The 18,856-nt window shown below is 42.5% G+C and overlaps 1 protein-coding gene across 2 annotated transcripts in view; it reads right to left on the bottom strand.

Annotated features, from left to right (window-relative positions):
* LOC149068849 (uncharacterized) overlaps positions 1-18,591 on the bottom strand; it is a 38,410-nt gene extending 19,819 nt beyond the window's left edge. The window contains exons 1-4 of one of the 2 annotated variants that reach the window (XM_089250688.1): positions 18,275-18,591; positions 16,370-16,519; positions 9,900-10,034; positions 7,693-7,866 (exon numbers count right to left, since the gene is read on the bottom strand). In XM_089250688.1, coding sequence (XP_089106814.1) covers positions 7,693-7,866; positions 9,900-10,034; positions 16,370-16,519; positions 18,275-18,310 — 495 coding nt within the window. In that variant the 5' untranslated portion in view covers positions 18,311-18,591. Of the gene's footprint in view, positions 1-7,692; positions 7,867-9,899; positions 10,035-16,369; positions 16,520-17,979; positions 18,160-18,274 lie in introns of those variants that run through there. The other variant, XM_089250686.1, reaches the window with a different exon arrangement.
* Between the last annotated feature and the right edge of the window lie 265 nt (positions 18,592-18,856).

The following is an 18,856-nucleotide window of genomic DNA, read 5'->3' as shown; positions in this document are numbered from 1 at the left end:
GTGTACTGCTGCCATCTACCACCAGTTTTTCTAACTATGAGTGAAGTGTAATGATTGAATGATTTATCGTTGTAGGCAGTCTCTGTGGCGAGTCGTTTTAATGGGGAGAGCGGTTCGCATTTGCGCCTCGAAGTTGGGAACCACAGGAAACCAACTTCAGCCGACCACCACTGTGGTGACGGTGGGTTTCGAACCCGGATCCTCGCGATGCGAGTCCGTCACTATGACCGCTCGACCACCACTGCGGCACTTCTTTAATGCTGCCAGTATTACGTGTAATACTTCATTTCTTTATAATGGTTTGTCACTTTCAATCCTTCCAGTAATTGAAGAAAACCCGGGCAGCGCCGGGTATTTTTTTCTTTTTTTTTGTTGATAATTTTATTATAGAATCAGTATCAAAAACCCCTGAAATTTCCTGCAAGTTTTATGTTGTTTCTTCTAGTTCAGGGGTGGCTAACTGGCAACACGTCTTGGTAGTGGAAGTGGCACGTGAACGCTTTTCAAAAACTAAAGAAATTCATGTCATAAAGAAATTCTATTCCATTTTTCGAATGAAACAAATTCCCTCCATTTTTTTAAACAATCCTTTTGTTGATGATGGTCTTGTATGTTGCCAAACCTTATATTTATTATGGTAGGCACTCTTAAAATAATAATTATGAGAGTATTGTTTCTATTCAATGCGTTTCTGTTCGGTTTTCCATCTTTTAGCATAGTTGCTGGACGTCCCATGCAGTTCCGTCTTAACGCATGTGCCTACCCGGGCCTCATAAAAATGGGAACTAATTGAAATTTTCGAGAATTTTCCAGGTAATGGACTCAGAAAAATCAATTGGCCTATGACGCTCTTAAAACGGTCCTGGTCCCATGTGTCAAGATCGTTCTCATGAGGGGGGGGGCATGCATTGTTGATACTATTACATTGTATAATTATTGGTGGGGGGGGGGATGGGCTAAGCCCTCTTACAAAGTTTATTGGGGAGGGGGTCAAGCACCCTTATTCCTCAGGTTTCAGTGTCTTTTCGCGCAACATATAGTGTAGGTAAGATGAACTTCTAACAAAATACGTACATACGTAATCTGCATTACGATAATCGAATCTATGACTCGAAAAATAAAAACAATTTAGAACTAAAAAAAAAACAAACCGAAAATGTTTACGAAAATAAGGGAACAGCTGAACAGTATTTTGTAGAAACAGAGAGAATGCTCGCGTCCCGTAAAAACGGGACGTGCTAAAAGAGTGGCACGCGCATCGTTAATAATCTTGATTATGGCATGGCTTGGAAATGGCCACCCAGACTTGGAGGACGTGGGAATATGCCACGGGCCATTCAAGCAACGTGGAATTGCACCGCGGGCCACTTAAGTAATCTGTAAAGGGGATGTTTAGTCCATCTTAACAAAATAGGGTTTATAGTTGCTGGCCATATCATATGACTCTGAGGGCCGCATTTAGCCCGCGGGCCGCATTTAGCCCGCGTGGGTTGAGGATGTACGGCTAAAATTTTCTTCCGGCCATAACACTGACAAGCTGTGCTTGACAGTCAGCGCGTAAAGAGCGTCATCACCAGTAAAAAAAAAAAAATGAAATGATAACGATGTCAAATGCGAACAGAAGAGAAACAAAAATTACTTTTAAAAAGAGTCCCTTCAGGAAAACATGACAGAAAATTCTCTATAAATAACTCAAATAAGAGGCCGCTCTCTTCAACTCAAAGCACACACACGTGGTACATCTGTTTGACACGCTGCTCTCTTTAGAAGAGAAGAACTATTCCTGTGTGAGATGGGGGGGGGATTGGTGAACGTTGCCATCCACGCTCAAGGAATCTGTTGTACCGATTTGCTGAGCGATGAAGACGAAAGCATCAGAATCACTTTACAAAATCATTCAGCGAATCGTGCAAAGATACGCAGCAGCAGCAGCGGTGTTTTGCCCCTTCATGTCCGATGCCCATCAATAAGCATGGTTCTAGCCAGCCGTAACTGGTAATGTCGATCAAGTTACGTAGCTGTTATTATATGGGGAATCCCCCCGCCCCCCTCTTAAAATTCTAGCTACATTAGCTGATGATGTGACGGAAACTGGAAGATCCATTTGAGAACATCAGTTTTTGATCTGTCGTGATTGCCCTCATCGGCGCGATGCCCGTTATATCTATACTGCATTAGTATTAAGATGGGCTTGACGGAAGAGGTGATGTAACGCAACACGCGTGAAAGACTTCACTGATTATATCTCGACAGATGATGATTCACGTGGAGTCGTTTTGGAGTTCCCCCAAAATATCATTCGGTATTTCTTAGCATATCCGTCACGGCGTTTTAACGCGTTTTTTTTTTTTAAGAAACATTTTTACACTTTCGGCGTTTACACTGATGCGGAGCCCGTGGTTAATTTTTGAACATGGAAGAGTAAATAATCCTTCACCTGGTATGTGTGTATATACACAAAAGAACAACGAAAAGGCAAATACACGGAGAAATACGAAATTATTAATGCATTTCGACACACCATGGGTGCCGTCTTCGGAGGGAAAAATAGGTAACCACCATCACGCTGACTAGGAATTCCACTTAGGAAATTCCAGTTAGGAAACCGTTGGTTACCGAATCTTAAGAAATAACTTTACCGAATCTCAGTTGCTCAGCTCGTTCATTCACACGCACACACTAGCATCGATTGCTAAGGGCAACTCCAGGTTGTGGTCAGGACCGTCTTAATTAGAGCATCATGGGTCAAGTGATTTTTCTGAGTCCCAACCTGAAATTCTCGAAAAATTTTACTACTTCTCGTTTTTCTGAGGCCCCCGGCCATGCCCGGATAGGCCCATGCGTTAAGACGGCACTGGTTGTGGTGTCGCAGGGAATTTTCGTCTAACAAGGTTGTGAATACATGGGTAGTGCCGTGACTAGCCATTCCTGTTCCCTGTGCAAGAATTTGCATTTAGGCCCCTTCTGACCCATTCTCGGGCCCCTTCCAAGTGGGTTCTGTGCGGGTGCACCTGTTGCACCTGCCTAGTTGCGGCACTGTACATGGAATAGCTTACGCTCGGGTGTCGGGAATTCTACCTCAATTGACACGCTTAAAAAGAAATACGATATTCATACTGGCATCCATATTTAGATGAGGAAACCATAATTTTTTTATGATAAATTTATTATGTTTTCCTCACAGCTTTCGGTTGTTTTGTTGACATCCATTTTTTTTGTGGGCATTTTTCGGTGTCTTCAGCCACCTCATTGGGCAGAGTGACTGTTATGGCCTTTGTATGCAAAAGGAGTTAGACCAAATTTGTGAAAGTCTAAAAGCACAAAAACAAGTTATTCGGGAACTTTCACTTTGGAGAACACCGCCATGAAACTCTATAGGAATAAATCCTAACTATTCCAACAAGAAATCTAGATATCACTTAGGGCAGTGGCAGGGCCGTCTTAAGAGCATGATGGGCCTCCGGGCCAAGCGAGTTTTTCTGAGGCCTCGGCGAATTCTCGAAAATTTGAACCGGTTCTCATTTTTGTGAGAGGCCCCGGGCCGTGCGTTAAGACAGCGTTGGGCAGTGGTTCTCAAACTTTTGTCACTACTACTAAACCAGACATACACCTCTGTCCATATTCCTCCCCGGAGCTTCTAACGAATTGGTACATACTGGAACCTGTGTGTACGTGTTATGAACCTGACATGAAGTTTGTTTCTGTGTAATGTTTGTTGTGTGTGGTGCCGCCATCTGCCATCGGTTTTTCTAACTATGAGCGAAGTGCAATGATGGAATAACTGTGTCGTTGTGTAGGGCTGTTGCTCTCTGCGGCGAGACTTTTTTAACGGGGAGATCACATTTGTGCCTCGAAGTTGGGAAACGCAGAAAACCAACTTCAGCCGACCGCCACTGTGGCGACGGGTGGGTTCGAGCCCGGATCCTTGCGATAAGTTCGTTGATTGCCGTTGCTGTCAATGGACAATGTCATCTGTCTTGTACATATTATATATGTAAGTGTTTATGTTTGTATATATATGTTTATATATCTCACTTATATATGTCTATAGTTATACGTGGATCCCCTTCGTGGCCTGCTGGTGACGTGCGTATGCACCTGCCCATGTAACCTCAACTTTTTGTCGTCTTACCCCCGGTGGTCTTTTGGTGCTTAGTGCTCCGGACATTTCATCGCTCTTCCACCATGGCCCAAAACCCTCCGGGTGACCAGCTTATATCCCCTATGGAAATGGTTCTCAACCGGTGCTCCGTGGAGCCCTTGGGGGCTCCTTGTGCACTCTCCAGGGGCTCCGCGGCCGCTCGAGGAAATTAAAAAAGAACCAGTAAAATTTAAAAAATAGTTATAAATATTTTTAAATAGTAAAAACAAATCAGTAACTTGAATGAATAATTAAAAAATGGGCCTATACGGGGCTTCGCCATAGAATTTTTTAAAATAAAAATTGCTCCGCGAGTCAAAAAAGGTTGAGAAACACTGCTCTATGGGGACAGAGCAGGGGGGGGGGGGGCATGGTCGGTTCCGGGTCCTTGCGATACGAGTCCGTCACTATGACCACTTGACCACCACAGCGGCCAAGAAGGCCATATGTTCACAGCGAAACTCTGAGAAGGATTTGTGGTTTTGCCACCTGCGAGCTACGCTAATATTTTGACGCAATTCTTCCAGTTTACTCCAAGTTTCCCCCAACCACTAATTTTCGAAATTCACCCCCCCCCCCCTCCCCACCACTAATTTGGTCGCAATCCACTCAGAAAACAGCGTCAGAACAGCGAAACATAGATATACACGTCCGTATCCTCACTATGACTACTCGACCACCACAGCGTCCAAACTTTTGTCACTCGTGGCTCCCCTACCGGATTCGTGATTCACCCTTGGCTCCCCCAGAAAATTTTCCAGCGTAGATATTTTTACGTCTATAAAAGAACCGCTTCAAAGCGTGAATAGACACACAAATCAGTATCTCCAGCTCGCCGCGACGCACACTTCGAGAAACACTGGCTTAGATGGGCGTTAGAGCAAAATTATATCGTGACATCAGGTGATTTTCTTTCGAGTTCGAAACACGTAACGGATCAGAGAATTTCTGACATAAATGCATTGAAAACTCGAGATAAAAGGTAAATAAATATTGATTTTTAGACATTTTTTTGAAGAGAACGTACCTTTTTCCTGAACAATATCCGTTATATTCGTATCGATTTTTTTTTTCAAACGGTAATAGAATCATAATCTGGAATGAAATTCTCCGCAGGAAGTTGGTGTCGGCGTTTTCTTCACAAATTCACTAATAAAAGAGCGTGATATCGTTACACAGAAAATACATAGATTAGATTAAGGTCTCTCTCCAGTTTCCGTCTCACCAATCAGCATCAAATGTTTTCGAGGACCTTTTTCGTCAAAGTTTAGTTCGTAACACGGGAGAGAGAGAGAGAGAGAGAGAGAGAGAGAGAGAGAGAGTGAAGTGTTCTCTCTCTCTCTCCCTCCCTCTCAAACGTGAGTATTTGTTTGTTTCAGATGATAACCCGATATGGTCATTACATGGCCCTCTCTCTCTCTCTCAGTAATAACGTAATATGACTAAATTCTATTTTAGCTCTCATTGGCATTGTTTTTTTTTTTTTGTTTGTTGATGACTTGTCCGCAGGTTGTCATTAAAACCAGGATGTCCTTAATTTTGGCCATTTGCTGGTGGTATCGGGTTTAATGTTGGTCATGATATTACATTGAGAATGATTATGAGATAGATGAGGTTTTTATCTTGTTTTTGTTTTTTTGTTTCTGTCCGGATTTGGTACAAAACGCTGACACTCCTAATATCGAGAGCTGAACGAAACAACTGACAGCATAAAAAAAATTTTTTTAAAATCGGAAATTGTGATACTGTAGTCCAGCGACGAATTAATGCAATTTTGTAGGAGAGGGAGGGGGGTGGTTGGCAGTGGTGTACGGTGTATAAACAGCTAAAACAAAATCGGGAATATTGGCAATTGATGATGAAATAGGTGATATTGGGCATTTGGCAGAGAAGAAATTGATAATGTTAATACAAATACAACGCCACAACAGGCAAATTGCTCAACGAGGTGGCTGACTTAAGAACATCATGGATCCCCGAGCCATTTTTTGGAGTCCCTACCTACTACTGCTACACCACACAAAGATGTCACTTCTTTACAAGATTTTTGAGGGGAAAAAACAGAATATTCGAGAAATGCTACACCACACATGCCCCCCCCGCGGAACCCCCAACGAATCGGTACATGCGGGAATGTGCGTGTACGTGTAGTGAAACCTGACGTGAAGTTTTTTGTTTCTCTGTAATGATTGTTATGTGTAGTGCTGCCATCTGCCACCAGCTTTTCTAACTATGAGTGAAGTGTTATGATTGAATGATTTATCGTTGTAGGACTGTTGCTCTCTGTGGCGAGACTTTTTAACGGGGAGATCGGCTCGCATTTGCGCCTTAAAGTTAGGAACCACAGAAAACCAACTTCAGCCGACCACCACTGTGGGGTTCGAACCCGGATCCTCGCATCGCGAGTCCGTCACTATAACTACTCGACCACCACAGCGGCTAACATGCAGCAACGAAGAAATTGAGAATGTTAACACTTAGTAATGAAGAAATTGAGAATATTGGCATTCGATAACGAAAAAATTGGGTATATTAACAATCGACTAAAAAAAAAAAAAGAAACCAAGAATATTGGCATTTGATACTGAAATCGGATATAATATTAACATTTGGCAAAGACAAAATCGGAAAACTATAGATATTTGGCAATGAATAAATAATTGATTTTAACAATAAAGAAATCGTAGATTTTTTAACAACCGCAAAGAAGAACATCATTAACATTGCCATTTGGTAATGAAAAAAAATTGGAGATATTAACATTCGGCAAAAGAAGAAATCGGTAATATTGGCATTCGTAGAGGAAGAAATCACGAATAATAGCATTTGGTAAAGTAGAAATCGGAGATATAAATACCGTATTTAGCTACAAAGAAAACTGATTTTGTACAACGAAGAAATCGGGAACATTCACAAATACCTTCTGACATTTCTTCCTCCACTAAATCCCCCCGAACACATATTAATTAATTAATTAATTAATTAATCTTTACGTGATTAAAACATCTACAATATCGATCAAATTGCAATCTACATAAAAATATTTTCAATAAACTTTCCTCTCAACTCATATCCATTGCAATTAACATCGCATCGACACAAACTTACCTTCCAAATTTTGAATCCGGCATTTAATTTTGATTATAAAATTAATAGTTATACACCCCCAAAAGGGTCGTTAAATTCCGGTTAACCATAAATGTAACCCGTGAAGGAATAACAACAACACCACGACTAGCCGCGATATTTTTGTCTCTTACTGTGATAACGTCCTTAAAAAATTATGCGCAGTGAGGAATTCTGGCTGACTCTAGCCAAAGGGCCCTCTCGTTGAAAATTCATGGCCATCCTCTTTTGCAGGGCCCCCCTCCCCTCCAATCCCCAACCCACCTCATACAAGAAGTCTGGTTATACCAGCTTCACGACCTGGTACATCTACAATGCTAATAAATAATAATAGCCATTTGTTTACTTTTTTTTGTGTGTTTTTTCGGGAGAGTCATTTACAGAAATAGCCTCGGAGAAACGAAATAAACGAGATAAATACGTACCTGTGATATGACTTGTATCCGGTTACCGGTAATAACTGGTGATATTTTGTCACTTCCGATACGGGTCCTTCCGGCCCGGCTGCGGATGTTTCGGGCTTCCGCGATGACGTCATGCACGGACCGAATCCAGTCTTGCATCTCGGCCTCGGTTTCGGCCGCGAACTGATGACGGTTCTGTTGTTGGTTTTTTTTTGGTTTTTGTTAATGACGAAGAAAGAAAGAAAGAAAAGAAAGAAGAAACAAAAGAATTAAGAAGAAGAAGAAAAAGCTTCTTTCTTAGCACTTTATATATAAAACGTTGAACAAGTTTTTGCGTGACGTCACGAGGCGTTTTTTTGTTTTTGAACCCGCCCAATAATAACAGCCGCTTTCTTTAAAAAGGAATGATGGTCAAATGAGCGGCCGAAAGTAGAAGAAGAAGGAAAGAAAGAAAGAATTCATTTTCTTTCCTTCTTACATAAGTGTGAATGACACTTTATATAATCTTATGTTGACACTCTTGAGAGGAATGTTGGCCAAGGGTCCGCGAGAAATTTCCTATTTTAGCTTTGGTGAGGTCTTATGGACGTTTTTTTTTGCCTAATGATGGACTTGATTGGTTTAATCGTGTCTAAACTGGGTTGATTGAGCCACAAATGTTAATTTTTTCTTCTATGTTCACGGTTACGGCACCCTTGGAAATTAGACTGGGTTTTTGAATACCTTGGTGCCGTCCAGAATGTTTACAAAATATAGCCCTGGGAGTGAATGCAGCGGAGCCCCTCGTAAAGGACATTCCCTGTGTTAGTAGTTAATGGACACTTTTCTATTTTTGTTTTTAACTCTCGGGAGCTTCAATGCATATGTTACGGTAAATGTGATTAATCAGGTGATCACGCATTAATCGCTGGTTGTTATACGTTCACAGTCTATTAACGGACGTCTGCTATCAAGAGGCTTTGCTGTATTACGTTTGTGTTCCTGGTCAGCTGTAAGGTGACCGCCTTTGCCTATGCAGGGCCGGAACTAGAGGGGGGGGGGGGAGGCAGGAAGGGTAACTTCCCAGGGTGGCAAAATTTTGGGGGCGGCAATTTTAAGTGGGAACAAAAAACACTGTTATAAAATTATCGAATTTTAAAGTTGTGGGGGGGGGGGCAAAAATCCTACTTACGGCCCTGGCCTATATGGGCGAGTTGCCGTGAGTTGGTTGAGGAACACTATGACAAGTCTTGTATCTCGTTCTGAGTTTTTACTTACATGGGATTCTGACAGAAACAATGCTAAAAGCCCATTGAAATGGCCAGTGGGAGAGCCGAAATTTCCCAATTATGTACCAATTTACGGTAAAGCAGATTCTCTTGGGTGGCCAATATATTTTGAGAGGTTCTACTTTAATTTTATTTTGAAAAATATCTCGTGGCACATCCCTGGCTGATTTTGCGGCACCTTCAATATTTCAGGGCATCCACATTTTTTTTAGCGACGACCCTAAGTTGGAGTTTTTTGGTGAACCCCCCTTATGACAGGCAAGAACCTGAAATTTATTTTCTAGTAAATTCATAAAATGTAAAAAAAAAAATTTTTTAATGTATCTGTACACATAGGAGGTAAAGGGCCACCATGTCACAAAAGGGGAATTTTACAGGAGAGCCGTTTAAGGATCTTTTTAGTATGGCTTCCTATGGAGCTCGCTTGTTTTATAAAGTGAATATCTCAGTTATTTATTAAAATAAGACTTTATGGCCTGTACTTATGTGCAACAAAAGTACCGTAAATTAATAGCGTTATCTCAATATTGATGAAAATGGACACAGTGCCCTTTACCTGCGGCATAGAGATATATAAAACTGATCTTTGGGCCCCCCTTACACAAGAACTCTGTCAGCTTCCCCCTTGGGGGGGGGGGGGGGAATGGCATGGACATGGTTCCCATATCCTTGAGCCAAGCCCCTAGGCCAGACTTTTCACGGGCCTTCCATAGTGAATTTATTGCATGAAAAAAACAAAAAAGACTATAGTAATTGTTTCGGGCTCCGGGGCTGCAGCCCTGACAGCCCCACCATTGTGTTGGCCATGGGCGTGGACTCAGCAAACCGTTTGGGAATAATAAATTAGTCTGGGTCTTCAAGAAACTTCTGTCTGTGTCTGTTGTTAGTTGACCAATCAGAAATTGTATGTTGTAATGTGCAATTAAAGGGCGTACAACGAGGTAAGGAATTGCAACTCACGTCGAAGAAACCTCTGACGGACGTGCCGATGATGAAGACGTACGAGTTCTTCTTGTCTTTCGTCTCGTATTCTTCGCAGACATCATAATAATCCAGGCTGAGCACCCCGCACGTACGCTCCGATCCGTGACTCTTCTGAAAATGTATTTTAGCGTATCAAGGTGATATAAAAAAAAAAAGATCTATAAATCCAATCAATAATGTTAACTTATCAAGGCATGCTGATCAAAAAATAGTTATTCGCAACTCCGATTCATCGGGTTGCCCCCAGTTGCAACCCTGTTTTTAAGTCTTCGTCGTCCGGGACGCCGGACGCCAAACAGCAAGAGGGGGCCGAAATTCGGAAATGGGCAGGGGAAAAACGGCAATAGAAGCAGAAATTTTAAGGAAGGAAGGACAGCAATTCATAGAAAGTCAAGGAAGCAGACATTTATATAGAAATCAGGAGGTGGGAATTTAACCCTTTCAGAATGGGCGGAAATACGGGGGGGGGGGGGGAGGAGCATGGGGTTCCCCAGCGTCAAAGTGGAGTCGACTGATCTAATGTATATATGCATATATGAATTGATATCATCATCATCATTATCGTGCCCCCCCCCCTCCCCCAGCAATGATGACCTTGCTCCCCCAGATTTCCAAGTCAATCTCCGCTTATGCCTTTCAGCGGCAATGACTAGATATATAGTCTAGATACGAGCCTCTTATTTTACAATTGACAAACAAGCCCAAATATTTTGCAAAACTGATTTCCTCAATGGAAAACTTTTCCGTATACCCCAGTTTGCACCTTCTGAAAATCGGAAGAAAGACTACTTCGTTAAAAAAAAAATATGGCGTTCTGAAGGGGGAGGGGTTTAGTGAGTAATTGCCGCTTAAAGGGTTAAGAAGGGTCAAGAAAGGACAGAAATTCGTAGAAGAACAAGGCAGGGCAACAATTCAAAGAAGGGCAAGGAAGCAGACATTTAGAAATAAGGATGCGGAAATTTGAGAAGGGTAAACGAAGAACACGAATTAGTAAGAGGGCAATGAGGCAAACATTTAAGAAGGTACAAGGAAGTATAGCAATTCATAAAAAAATGGCAACAGTGAGAAATAAGGATGCAGCAGAAATTTAAGAAGGATACCAATTCATAGCAGGGCGATGAGAGAGAGACATTTAGAAATGAGGAGGTGGAAGCTCAGCTATGCCCTTCTACCTCCTAACGCTTGTGTTAGGATCAGGGACGTACACGAAGGGGGGGGGGGCACAAGCTCCCATATACCCCCGCCACAGCATTTAAGCGGTCCGTGACACATTTAGAGATCAATTGAGTAACGTGCGGCACAGTTTTATAACACTTAAGCGGCCCGTAGTTCTACATCCCTCCAGTTACCCGCGGCACATTTACAGAATACTTAAGTGATCCGCGGCACCTTCCCAGATTACGTAAGCGATCTGCGGCATATTCACGGAACACTTAAATGACGCGAGGCGCAATTCCACAGCACTTAAGTGGCCCCGCGCAACACATTTTTAGAATACTTGAAGTATCCGCGGAACATTTGGAGATCACTAAAGTGGCTCTGGAGAGGTCTTATCAATAGGAAGAATGTTATTTCAGGCGTCCACAAACTACGGAAAGGTTTTTCTTGTTTTTCGCACACCCGGTAACATGTCTGTTAGTAAGATGTTTTTATAAAGGATGATTGATGACGTAAGCATCATTGAAACCCCCTCCCCCTTGTCATCAAACAACCCCTCCGTCGTCGATATTGAGGTAACACAGGGTGGGAAAAAAGTCTGTAGAAACTTTAAAAATGAATAAAAACCGGAAAAATAACAGAAATAAAAACGGTTTGCAGGGTTAGCATCGCTAGGTCACGGGAATTTTTTTGACAGGAAAATAACTAAAAAACAGCCGATAGATGGCGTCGCCACGAGCGACTTCGGTGGAAATATCCAAATGAGACGGTTATAAGAACTTGCGCTCCTAATCCACAATCAGTTGACCGTTGTGAACCGTGTATGTGGACCTACTGCACTCTGCCCCGTTGCTGGATTTGTGACTCGCCTGCAATGTGTTATCCCCTGTGGTGGTGGTGGTCATGTGGAACACATACTACTGCTGTAATAAACGATTTGGTGGAATTCTGTTCGTTATTTGCGTATCTTTTCTTTGACTTGTGTACGTCAGCGCTATCTATCGGCTGTTTTTTAGTTATTTTTCCCCGTCTTAAAAAAATTCCCGTGACCTGCAAACCGTTTTTTATTTCGGTTATTTTTCCGGTTTTTATGAATTTTTAACCACTTTTTTTAACTTTTTGCCCACCTTCTATTCGAATGACCCCCAACAGGAAGGACACAGATCCGATGACCCGTGCAGATGCTTATTTAAGGTTTTGCCGCCCTTCTTCCATTCTAATCTAATTTTTCTAGACTGCTCATTCCTAAAATTTTCCGCCCAAGGTTAAAGCCCCCGTAGCACCCTTATTCTGTAAATATGCCTGTGCTTTAAGTTTCTCTTTTGGTCCCTCATCTGCTCGCACACTTTCTTGATTACTCTTTTTGTCCATCATCACTCTCTTCAGATCACTCTTGATTGTTCACATTCTTCCGGACATTTTTGGTCACTCCTCACGCGTGCTTGTACACATCCCTGGATCACTCTTTAGGTCATTCACCAATCTGTCCATTCGCAATCTAGATTACTCACCGATCTGGTCCCTCGCTTTCTAGGTCACACTTTTGTTCACTTACATGCTTGCAAACTCTCTAGGCCAGCCACTCTTTCGGTCGCTCACTGGTCCATTCCCTCGTTTTCTAAGGGACTTTAGCTCTCACTGACCAGGTCCCTTATTGCTATCTAGATTGCTGTTTTAATTGTTCACCTCCTCCTCTCAGCCAAATCGTGGCCCGCCGCTCTGTCTCAGTGAAAAGATTTCAACGGGTGGTCGAAGGAAACCCGGATCATGCTGGAAACTGCACATGTATGTGTTGTTAACTTAACGTGAAGTCTGTTTCCGTGTAATGCCTGTTATGTGTGGTGCAGCCGTCCAACGGCAATTTCTCTGACCATGAGTGAAGTGTAATGATTGAATAATTGTATCGTTGTGTGTAGGCGTGGTTGCTCTCTGTGGCGAGGCTTTCCAACGAGGAGATCGACTCGCATTTGCTCCTCAAAGTTAGAGTGGTCAAAAGAATTAGTAAGTAGAATGGGAGAAGGATGGCAAAAGCTGTAAAGCAACCACGCGGAAAAACCATGAATGCCTTACAGCTCTTTTGTGTCATCCTTCTCCCATTCCACTAAATTCTCTTGACCACTCATTCCTCAAATCTGCCGCCCCCCTCCCGACCTCACCGACCGCATTGGCTATATCCCGCTAAGTCCCCCCCCCCCCATACTTCTGGACCCGTACCAGACTGAGATTCTGAGATTGTTGCTGCATTAAAGCAAAGGCATTCCACGAATGTAAAGGTACCAGCGGGAACGTGTTTTCGACGGCTTTTCACGAGTTCCAGAAACCCAAGCGCACACACACACACACACATCATAAGTAACGCACACAAACACGTGGAATAAAGTTCAAGTTGTTTTTTTTTTTTACTCCCCTTGAGCACTTTCGAAACAGCCGCCTTGTCGTTTATTTACTTTTCAAAACCAGCTCCAGGACGTGTGTGAAGAAGATTCCCCCCGAACTAAATATATGGGAATCTTCTTCTCCTCCTCTTCTCTCTTGAGCTTCTCTTCATTTTTCAACGAGCGTCGACCATGAAAACACATTTGTAAACAAAACAAAAGAAAAAAAAAGGTGCTTCTTGCGTCAATTTGAAGAAGAGACTGAGGTATGGCGCGCATTCAATCTACCCTCGAGGTGAAGTGGAAGAAATAAACACACGGAAAAGGAAAAAGAGCTCCAACTGCGCCCACAAATCACGAGAATGTGTCTCTGGTTGAAGAAGAGTTGAGGAAACTATTTATAGAGTATATGAGAGGCTGTAGAGTACTCTCGTGGGCTGTGTTACGATGAAAGAAGAAGCGTCTGGAGATGAGCACCCAGAGACGAGAAAGAAAAAGAAAAAAATGAGAAGTGCGTCGGCGCCATCTCGATGGTGATTTACGGGAGAAAAACGTATATCTTTGAATTGCTTTCAACTCTATGTGGAGTTTCGTGCATGTGTCAATGTAAGCTCAATCACGGGATCATTCTCGTAAGAACGTGATAGATTCGACGCGAGTCAAAGAGTCTGGGAATACTTTACGCGTTTACGGTGCTTTGGTAAATCGATACGATTTACGAGTGACGTCAAAGTTGCGAATAATTACCCTTTGTATCGGTGACCCTGATCATGACGGGGATAAACCAATTCCTTCTGTAGCAGAAAGCCTCCGCGCGAAGCTCGTGACGTCACTGAAGTCGTCCATTTCACCCTATAGGCATTGGATGTACTGCAAAAAAAGGTAAAGATTTCGCATACGTCGCCGTCGGGGTAGGGCCGCAACTAGATGTTTGGTCAGCCGGGGCAAGCCATCACCTCCTAGAGATAGAAGGCCTCTGCACTGTTTGCCATAAACGTCATTCAGACTACCTAGCAAGTTTGCCACATTTTGAAACGCAGCATCCTATTTCGTTTCTTCTTATTTTGGCGTAGAATCTTCCTGATTGGCTCACAAATACCGCGTAGTGATTCCTGGATGTGGGGCATAGAAATCGCCAATTCTGAACCCGATCATTTCTTTTCCTGACAACGATGATGAAAATGGATTGCTTACTGACGTCACAAGCTGAGTGCGTAGGCATTCTATCTCTAGGAGGTTCTGGGCAAGCACACATTTTGGCACCTCCCCATAATGTTGAAGGAGAGGTTAAAGAGGAGTGAAATTTGCTCCCCTTCTAGTCCGGCGTCCGGGGCACCAGATCCGCTGCACCCCCCCCCCCCAGTTGCGGCCCTGCGTCGGACCGCCTATATCCAACCAATGGCTACAGGTGAAATGGACGACTTCGGTGACGTCAAAGCTTCGCGCGGAGGTTTTCTGCTATAGGAGGTGTAGGATAAACACAGTGGATGAGGACTTTGACGAGATTACGGTAATGGGGGGGAAATTGAACATTTGAATTTTAGGTAGGGTGAAGGAAATTAGTCAGTTTCGGACAGCGGAGATGGAATGGCTTTTGATGAATTATGAGCAGTTGGAGTAGAACTTAGATTTGTTTTTTGGATTAGCTTTGGATGGTGGAGAATCAGAACTTCGGTGGTTTTTGATTAGCTTCGGGGAGTAAAGATTGAGCTATGGGGGAATTTGATGAGCTAACGGACAGTTGAAATGGAACTTCGGTGGTTTTTAATGAGCTTTGATTAGCGGAGAAAGGGCAGGGAAGATGGAACTTGGGTGGTTTCTGATGAGCTTCGGGGGAGTAAAGATTGAACTTTGGGAAATTTTTATGAACTACGGCAACACCTTTTAGAGTACCTTCTGCTCTAGAAGGTGTTGACTACGGACAGTTGGGATGGAACTTTGGTGACTTCCAAAGAGCTTCGTTTGAGGTGGTTTTTTTTAACTTCATCCATCAGTAGACTGATGGATTTTTGACGAACTTTGAGCTACGAGGTTTGGAATGGAAGTAAAGTGAAGAATTAGATTATTACATTCATTCTTTCATTGCTATTCCAAGCCAATTTATTACTCGTTGCCACTAATCTGGACGATACTGGACACCAATGCCGTAGTTAATGGTATGCCTGAAGGTGTGCCATACTGCTTGTAGGACACTACTGAACAGCAGCTTTCTCAGCTGGACAAATATGGACAATGAACTAATTAGGAAGCTATTACTTCCGTCTTAAACCAGGCATTTTCAACCTTTTCCTAGTTATAATCACCTCTTATACCCGTCATAAAAAAGAAGAGCACCCATCCGGCTATTCTAACATATTTCTCCAAACTCGAATTAGCATATTCCCAATATTTTTAATATGACTTCACGAAACGGGGGGGGGGGGGAGAGATTAATTCATCAAAACCTCGAGAGTTCAGAATCGGGCGTGAGCATCGAGTAACCGCTGGCAATTCACTGAGCACCATGGTGCTCGTCAGCAACAAATTGAAGATGCCTGGTCAAAACGATGCTTACTGCTTACTGCTGAGAGCCGCAGTGTCATCTCATCGTGGCGCCACTACAACCCTCAAACGCTTTTCCCAATTGAAATTGCATTGACAATCGATTCGTAATGGGAAGAATGTTTCGAGGCTGAACTGATTTCTCAATGACCCTGAAAACATATCCAGAGTCATCTCCAATCAAGTGAACTTCCCTGAATATATTTTCCAATGAGTCATGTGGGGGAAATCCCAACACACAATTTTTAGTACAAAATTATTGGCTTATATGGAGTCATGAGTTATTGATAAGTAGTAAAAGAAAAAAGGGGGGCAAGAGAAAATAAATGGTTAATGCTAATAAATCATGCTTTTAAAAAGTGTGCCACCGACCTCATTTTCGTAGTAATAAAACTTGGTGCCGTCCAATACGCAGTGGCGTTTTTTCCAACTTCCCGAATAGAGCCATCCTTTTCCGGTTAGTTTCAAAAGAGTTCCTCTTTTCTTGGGGCGGACGAAAAACGAAGCGTCTGGAATATCTTGCTGGAAATACATGTATTTATACAAATATATATATGATGCTGTCAAAGCCCGGCGAAGTGGCCAGCCTAATTGACTCGGACAATGTCCGAAATTCAGGCTTAAGCCAGGATTCTGGCCGGCCCTTATATATATATATCGATCCTTATATAAATATCACTAAGATATCGATATTCAGATTCCTTTGCCCATATCTAACCATAATAAGTATGGTTAGCTGTGGCTAATTATAAATGGCCATATATATAGGGGCCGGAAAAAGCCCAGATTTCAAATATTGACCGAGCCAACTTCGGTCTTTGACAGTAGCATCTACATACATAAATACATAAAGAATGTGATCTCACTGAAAATACTGAATGAAAACAATTTAGGTACCCCTGTATGACTTGGTGCCTTAACCGAAACACTTTTTGGTCAGTCTCGAACTCCAAATTAGTATTCTGGAATGAGAACTCGACATACAAAAAAAAGGCACTTGCGTACACTTGGAATGCACAGAATTGCTATAAAAATACCTTTAGTGAAAAAAAGGTAAATAAAAATTCAGATTGATTGATGGACACCTTTTTGGCCCAACCGTTCAAGTGCCTCTAAAAACATCTAAAAAATAACGTTTTAACCCTCTAAGCGGCAGTGACGAGATATCTCGCCTCTTTAAAAAAACCTCTTATTTTAGCATTGACAAGCCTAAATATTTTGTAAGAGTGATTTCTGAGAGTGGAACATTTTACCCTACATCCCCTTAGTTCGCACCGGCTGAAACTAGGAAGACCTCCTACTTTATTAACCCTTTAAGCGGCTTAGCAGAAATCACTAGACCTTCAATTAAATGTCATATCTTTTTTAATCAATAATCAAGTAGATAGACTTTCTTCCGATTTTCAGCAGTTGCGAAGGAAAGGGGTATAGCAGTGGTTCTCGAACTTTTGTCCCCAGCGGCTTCCCTGGAATAGTTTAGTAGATATTATATGCACTCATAAAAGAGCCACTTTTAAAGCATAAATAAATCAATCGCGCACACAAATCAATATCTCCAGCTCGCCGCGGCACCTCTGACAAAGGCTGGCGAAAGCCCCTAGGAGCCAGAAGTAGTGCTGTCTTAACGCATGGGCCCACCCGGGCACGGTCCGGGGGCTTCGAGAGAATGGGGGCCTCACAAAAATGAACTAGTTGAAATTTTCGAAAATTTGCCAGGTGGGCCTCAGAAAAGTTACTTGGCCCATGATGCTCTAAAGACTGCCCTGGCCACAACGCACACTTTGAGAAACACTGGGCGTTCCATTGAGAAATGAACTTCACAATATATCTGGGCTTGTGTGTGTCATCACTAAAATAATTAAGAGTCCTTTGAGAGGCTTGATATCTCGTCCATGCCGCTTAAAGGGTTAAAGGGGGGGGGGTCCCTAAAGGCTCACATTTCATCTCCATTAAAAATTCAAATCAATTTCAAACACACTCACCATGACAGTATCACCACCACAAAGTAAGAAACCTTTCAGGTATCCTCTCATTGTACACAATCACTCATCACTGGGTAATTATCCAACAAGTATGTGATTCGAACACTACACACGCACACACACATGCAGTATTTAATGGGTATGATCCCCACACGCGAGCCCACAAAACTTTCTCAAACTCACGATAAGGGGAATCGGAAGTTTATTTCTCAAAATAGGCCTGTGCGCCTCCTGGTGGGAAAACAAGAACGATTTAAAAAAAATAATAATAAAGGTCTATAATAGACAGACTCACCATTTCTGAGGAAGTTGATATCACAATCCCATGCATGAAAAAAAATTGATTGGAGGGTCTCTTGAGAAAAGAGCTCCAGTCCGTCTAGTGCCTAGACGCGATGGGGTTTTCCCATTTTTTGGTGAATAAGCTCCGTTTTCCCTCACTCTGGAAAATGACGCACCCCAATGTATATATTCTCTCTTATTTTCACTCTCACTCTCTCTCTCTCTCTTTACGCTGTTATTTTCAAGCTGTCTGAGGTCGAGAGCGACATTTTGGCAGCGGATAATGATATGACGACGACCGTACCGTTTAATGTATGTGTGTGTGTGTGTGTGTGTGTGTGTGTTTGTTGGTCTATTTTTTCATTTTATTTTATTATTCTACCGACTTCCCGGTTGCAGAGAGAGAAGAGAAAACGGAAGCCCTTTTTGTTGAAATATATCTGTTACTAAACGCGTGTGTGTATGAAATTAACCAGGACGTTGTGTGTGTGTTTAAACGGGATGAAAAGAAAATAACATGTATATGATTTTTTTGTTGTTGTGCAAAAGGCTGAAGAAACGGTGCTGTTATGGGTGCGTTTCAATCAATTGGGAT

The sequence above is a fragment of the Pholcus phalangioides genome, unplaced genomic scaffold (assembly GCF_987345545.1).
Source record: "Pholcus phalangioides strain wild (caught in Gottingen) unplaced genomic scaffold, Ppha-v1.0 ptg000024l_1, whole genome shotgun sequence".
Lineage (NCBI taxonomy): Eukaryota > Metazoa > Arthropoda > Arachnida > Araneae > Pholcidae > Pholcus > Pholcus phalangioides.
The sequence above is the reverse complement of the archived record's forward strand: the minus strand, read 5'-3'. Positions and strand labels throughout refer to the sequence as shown.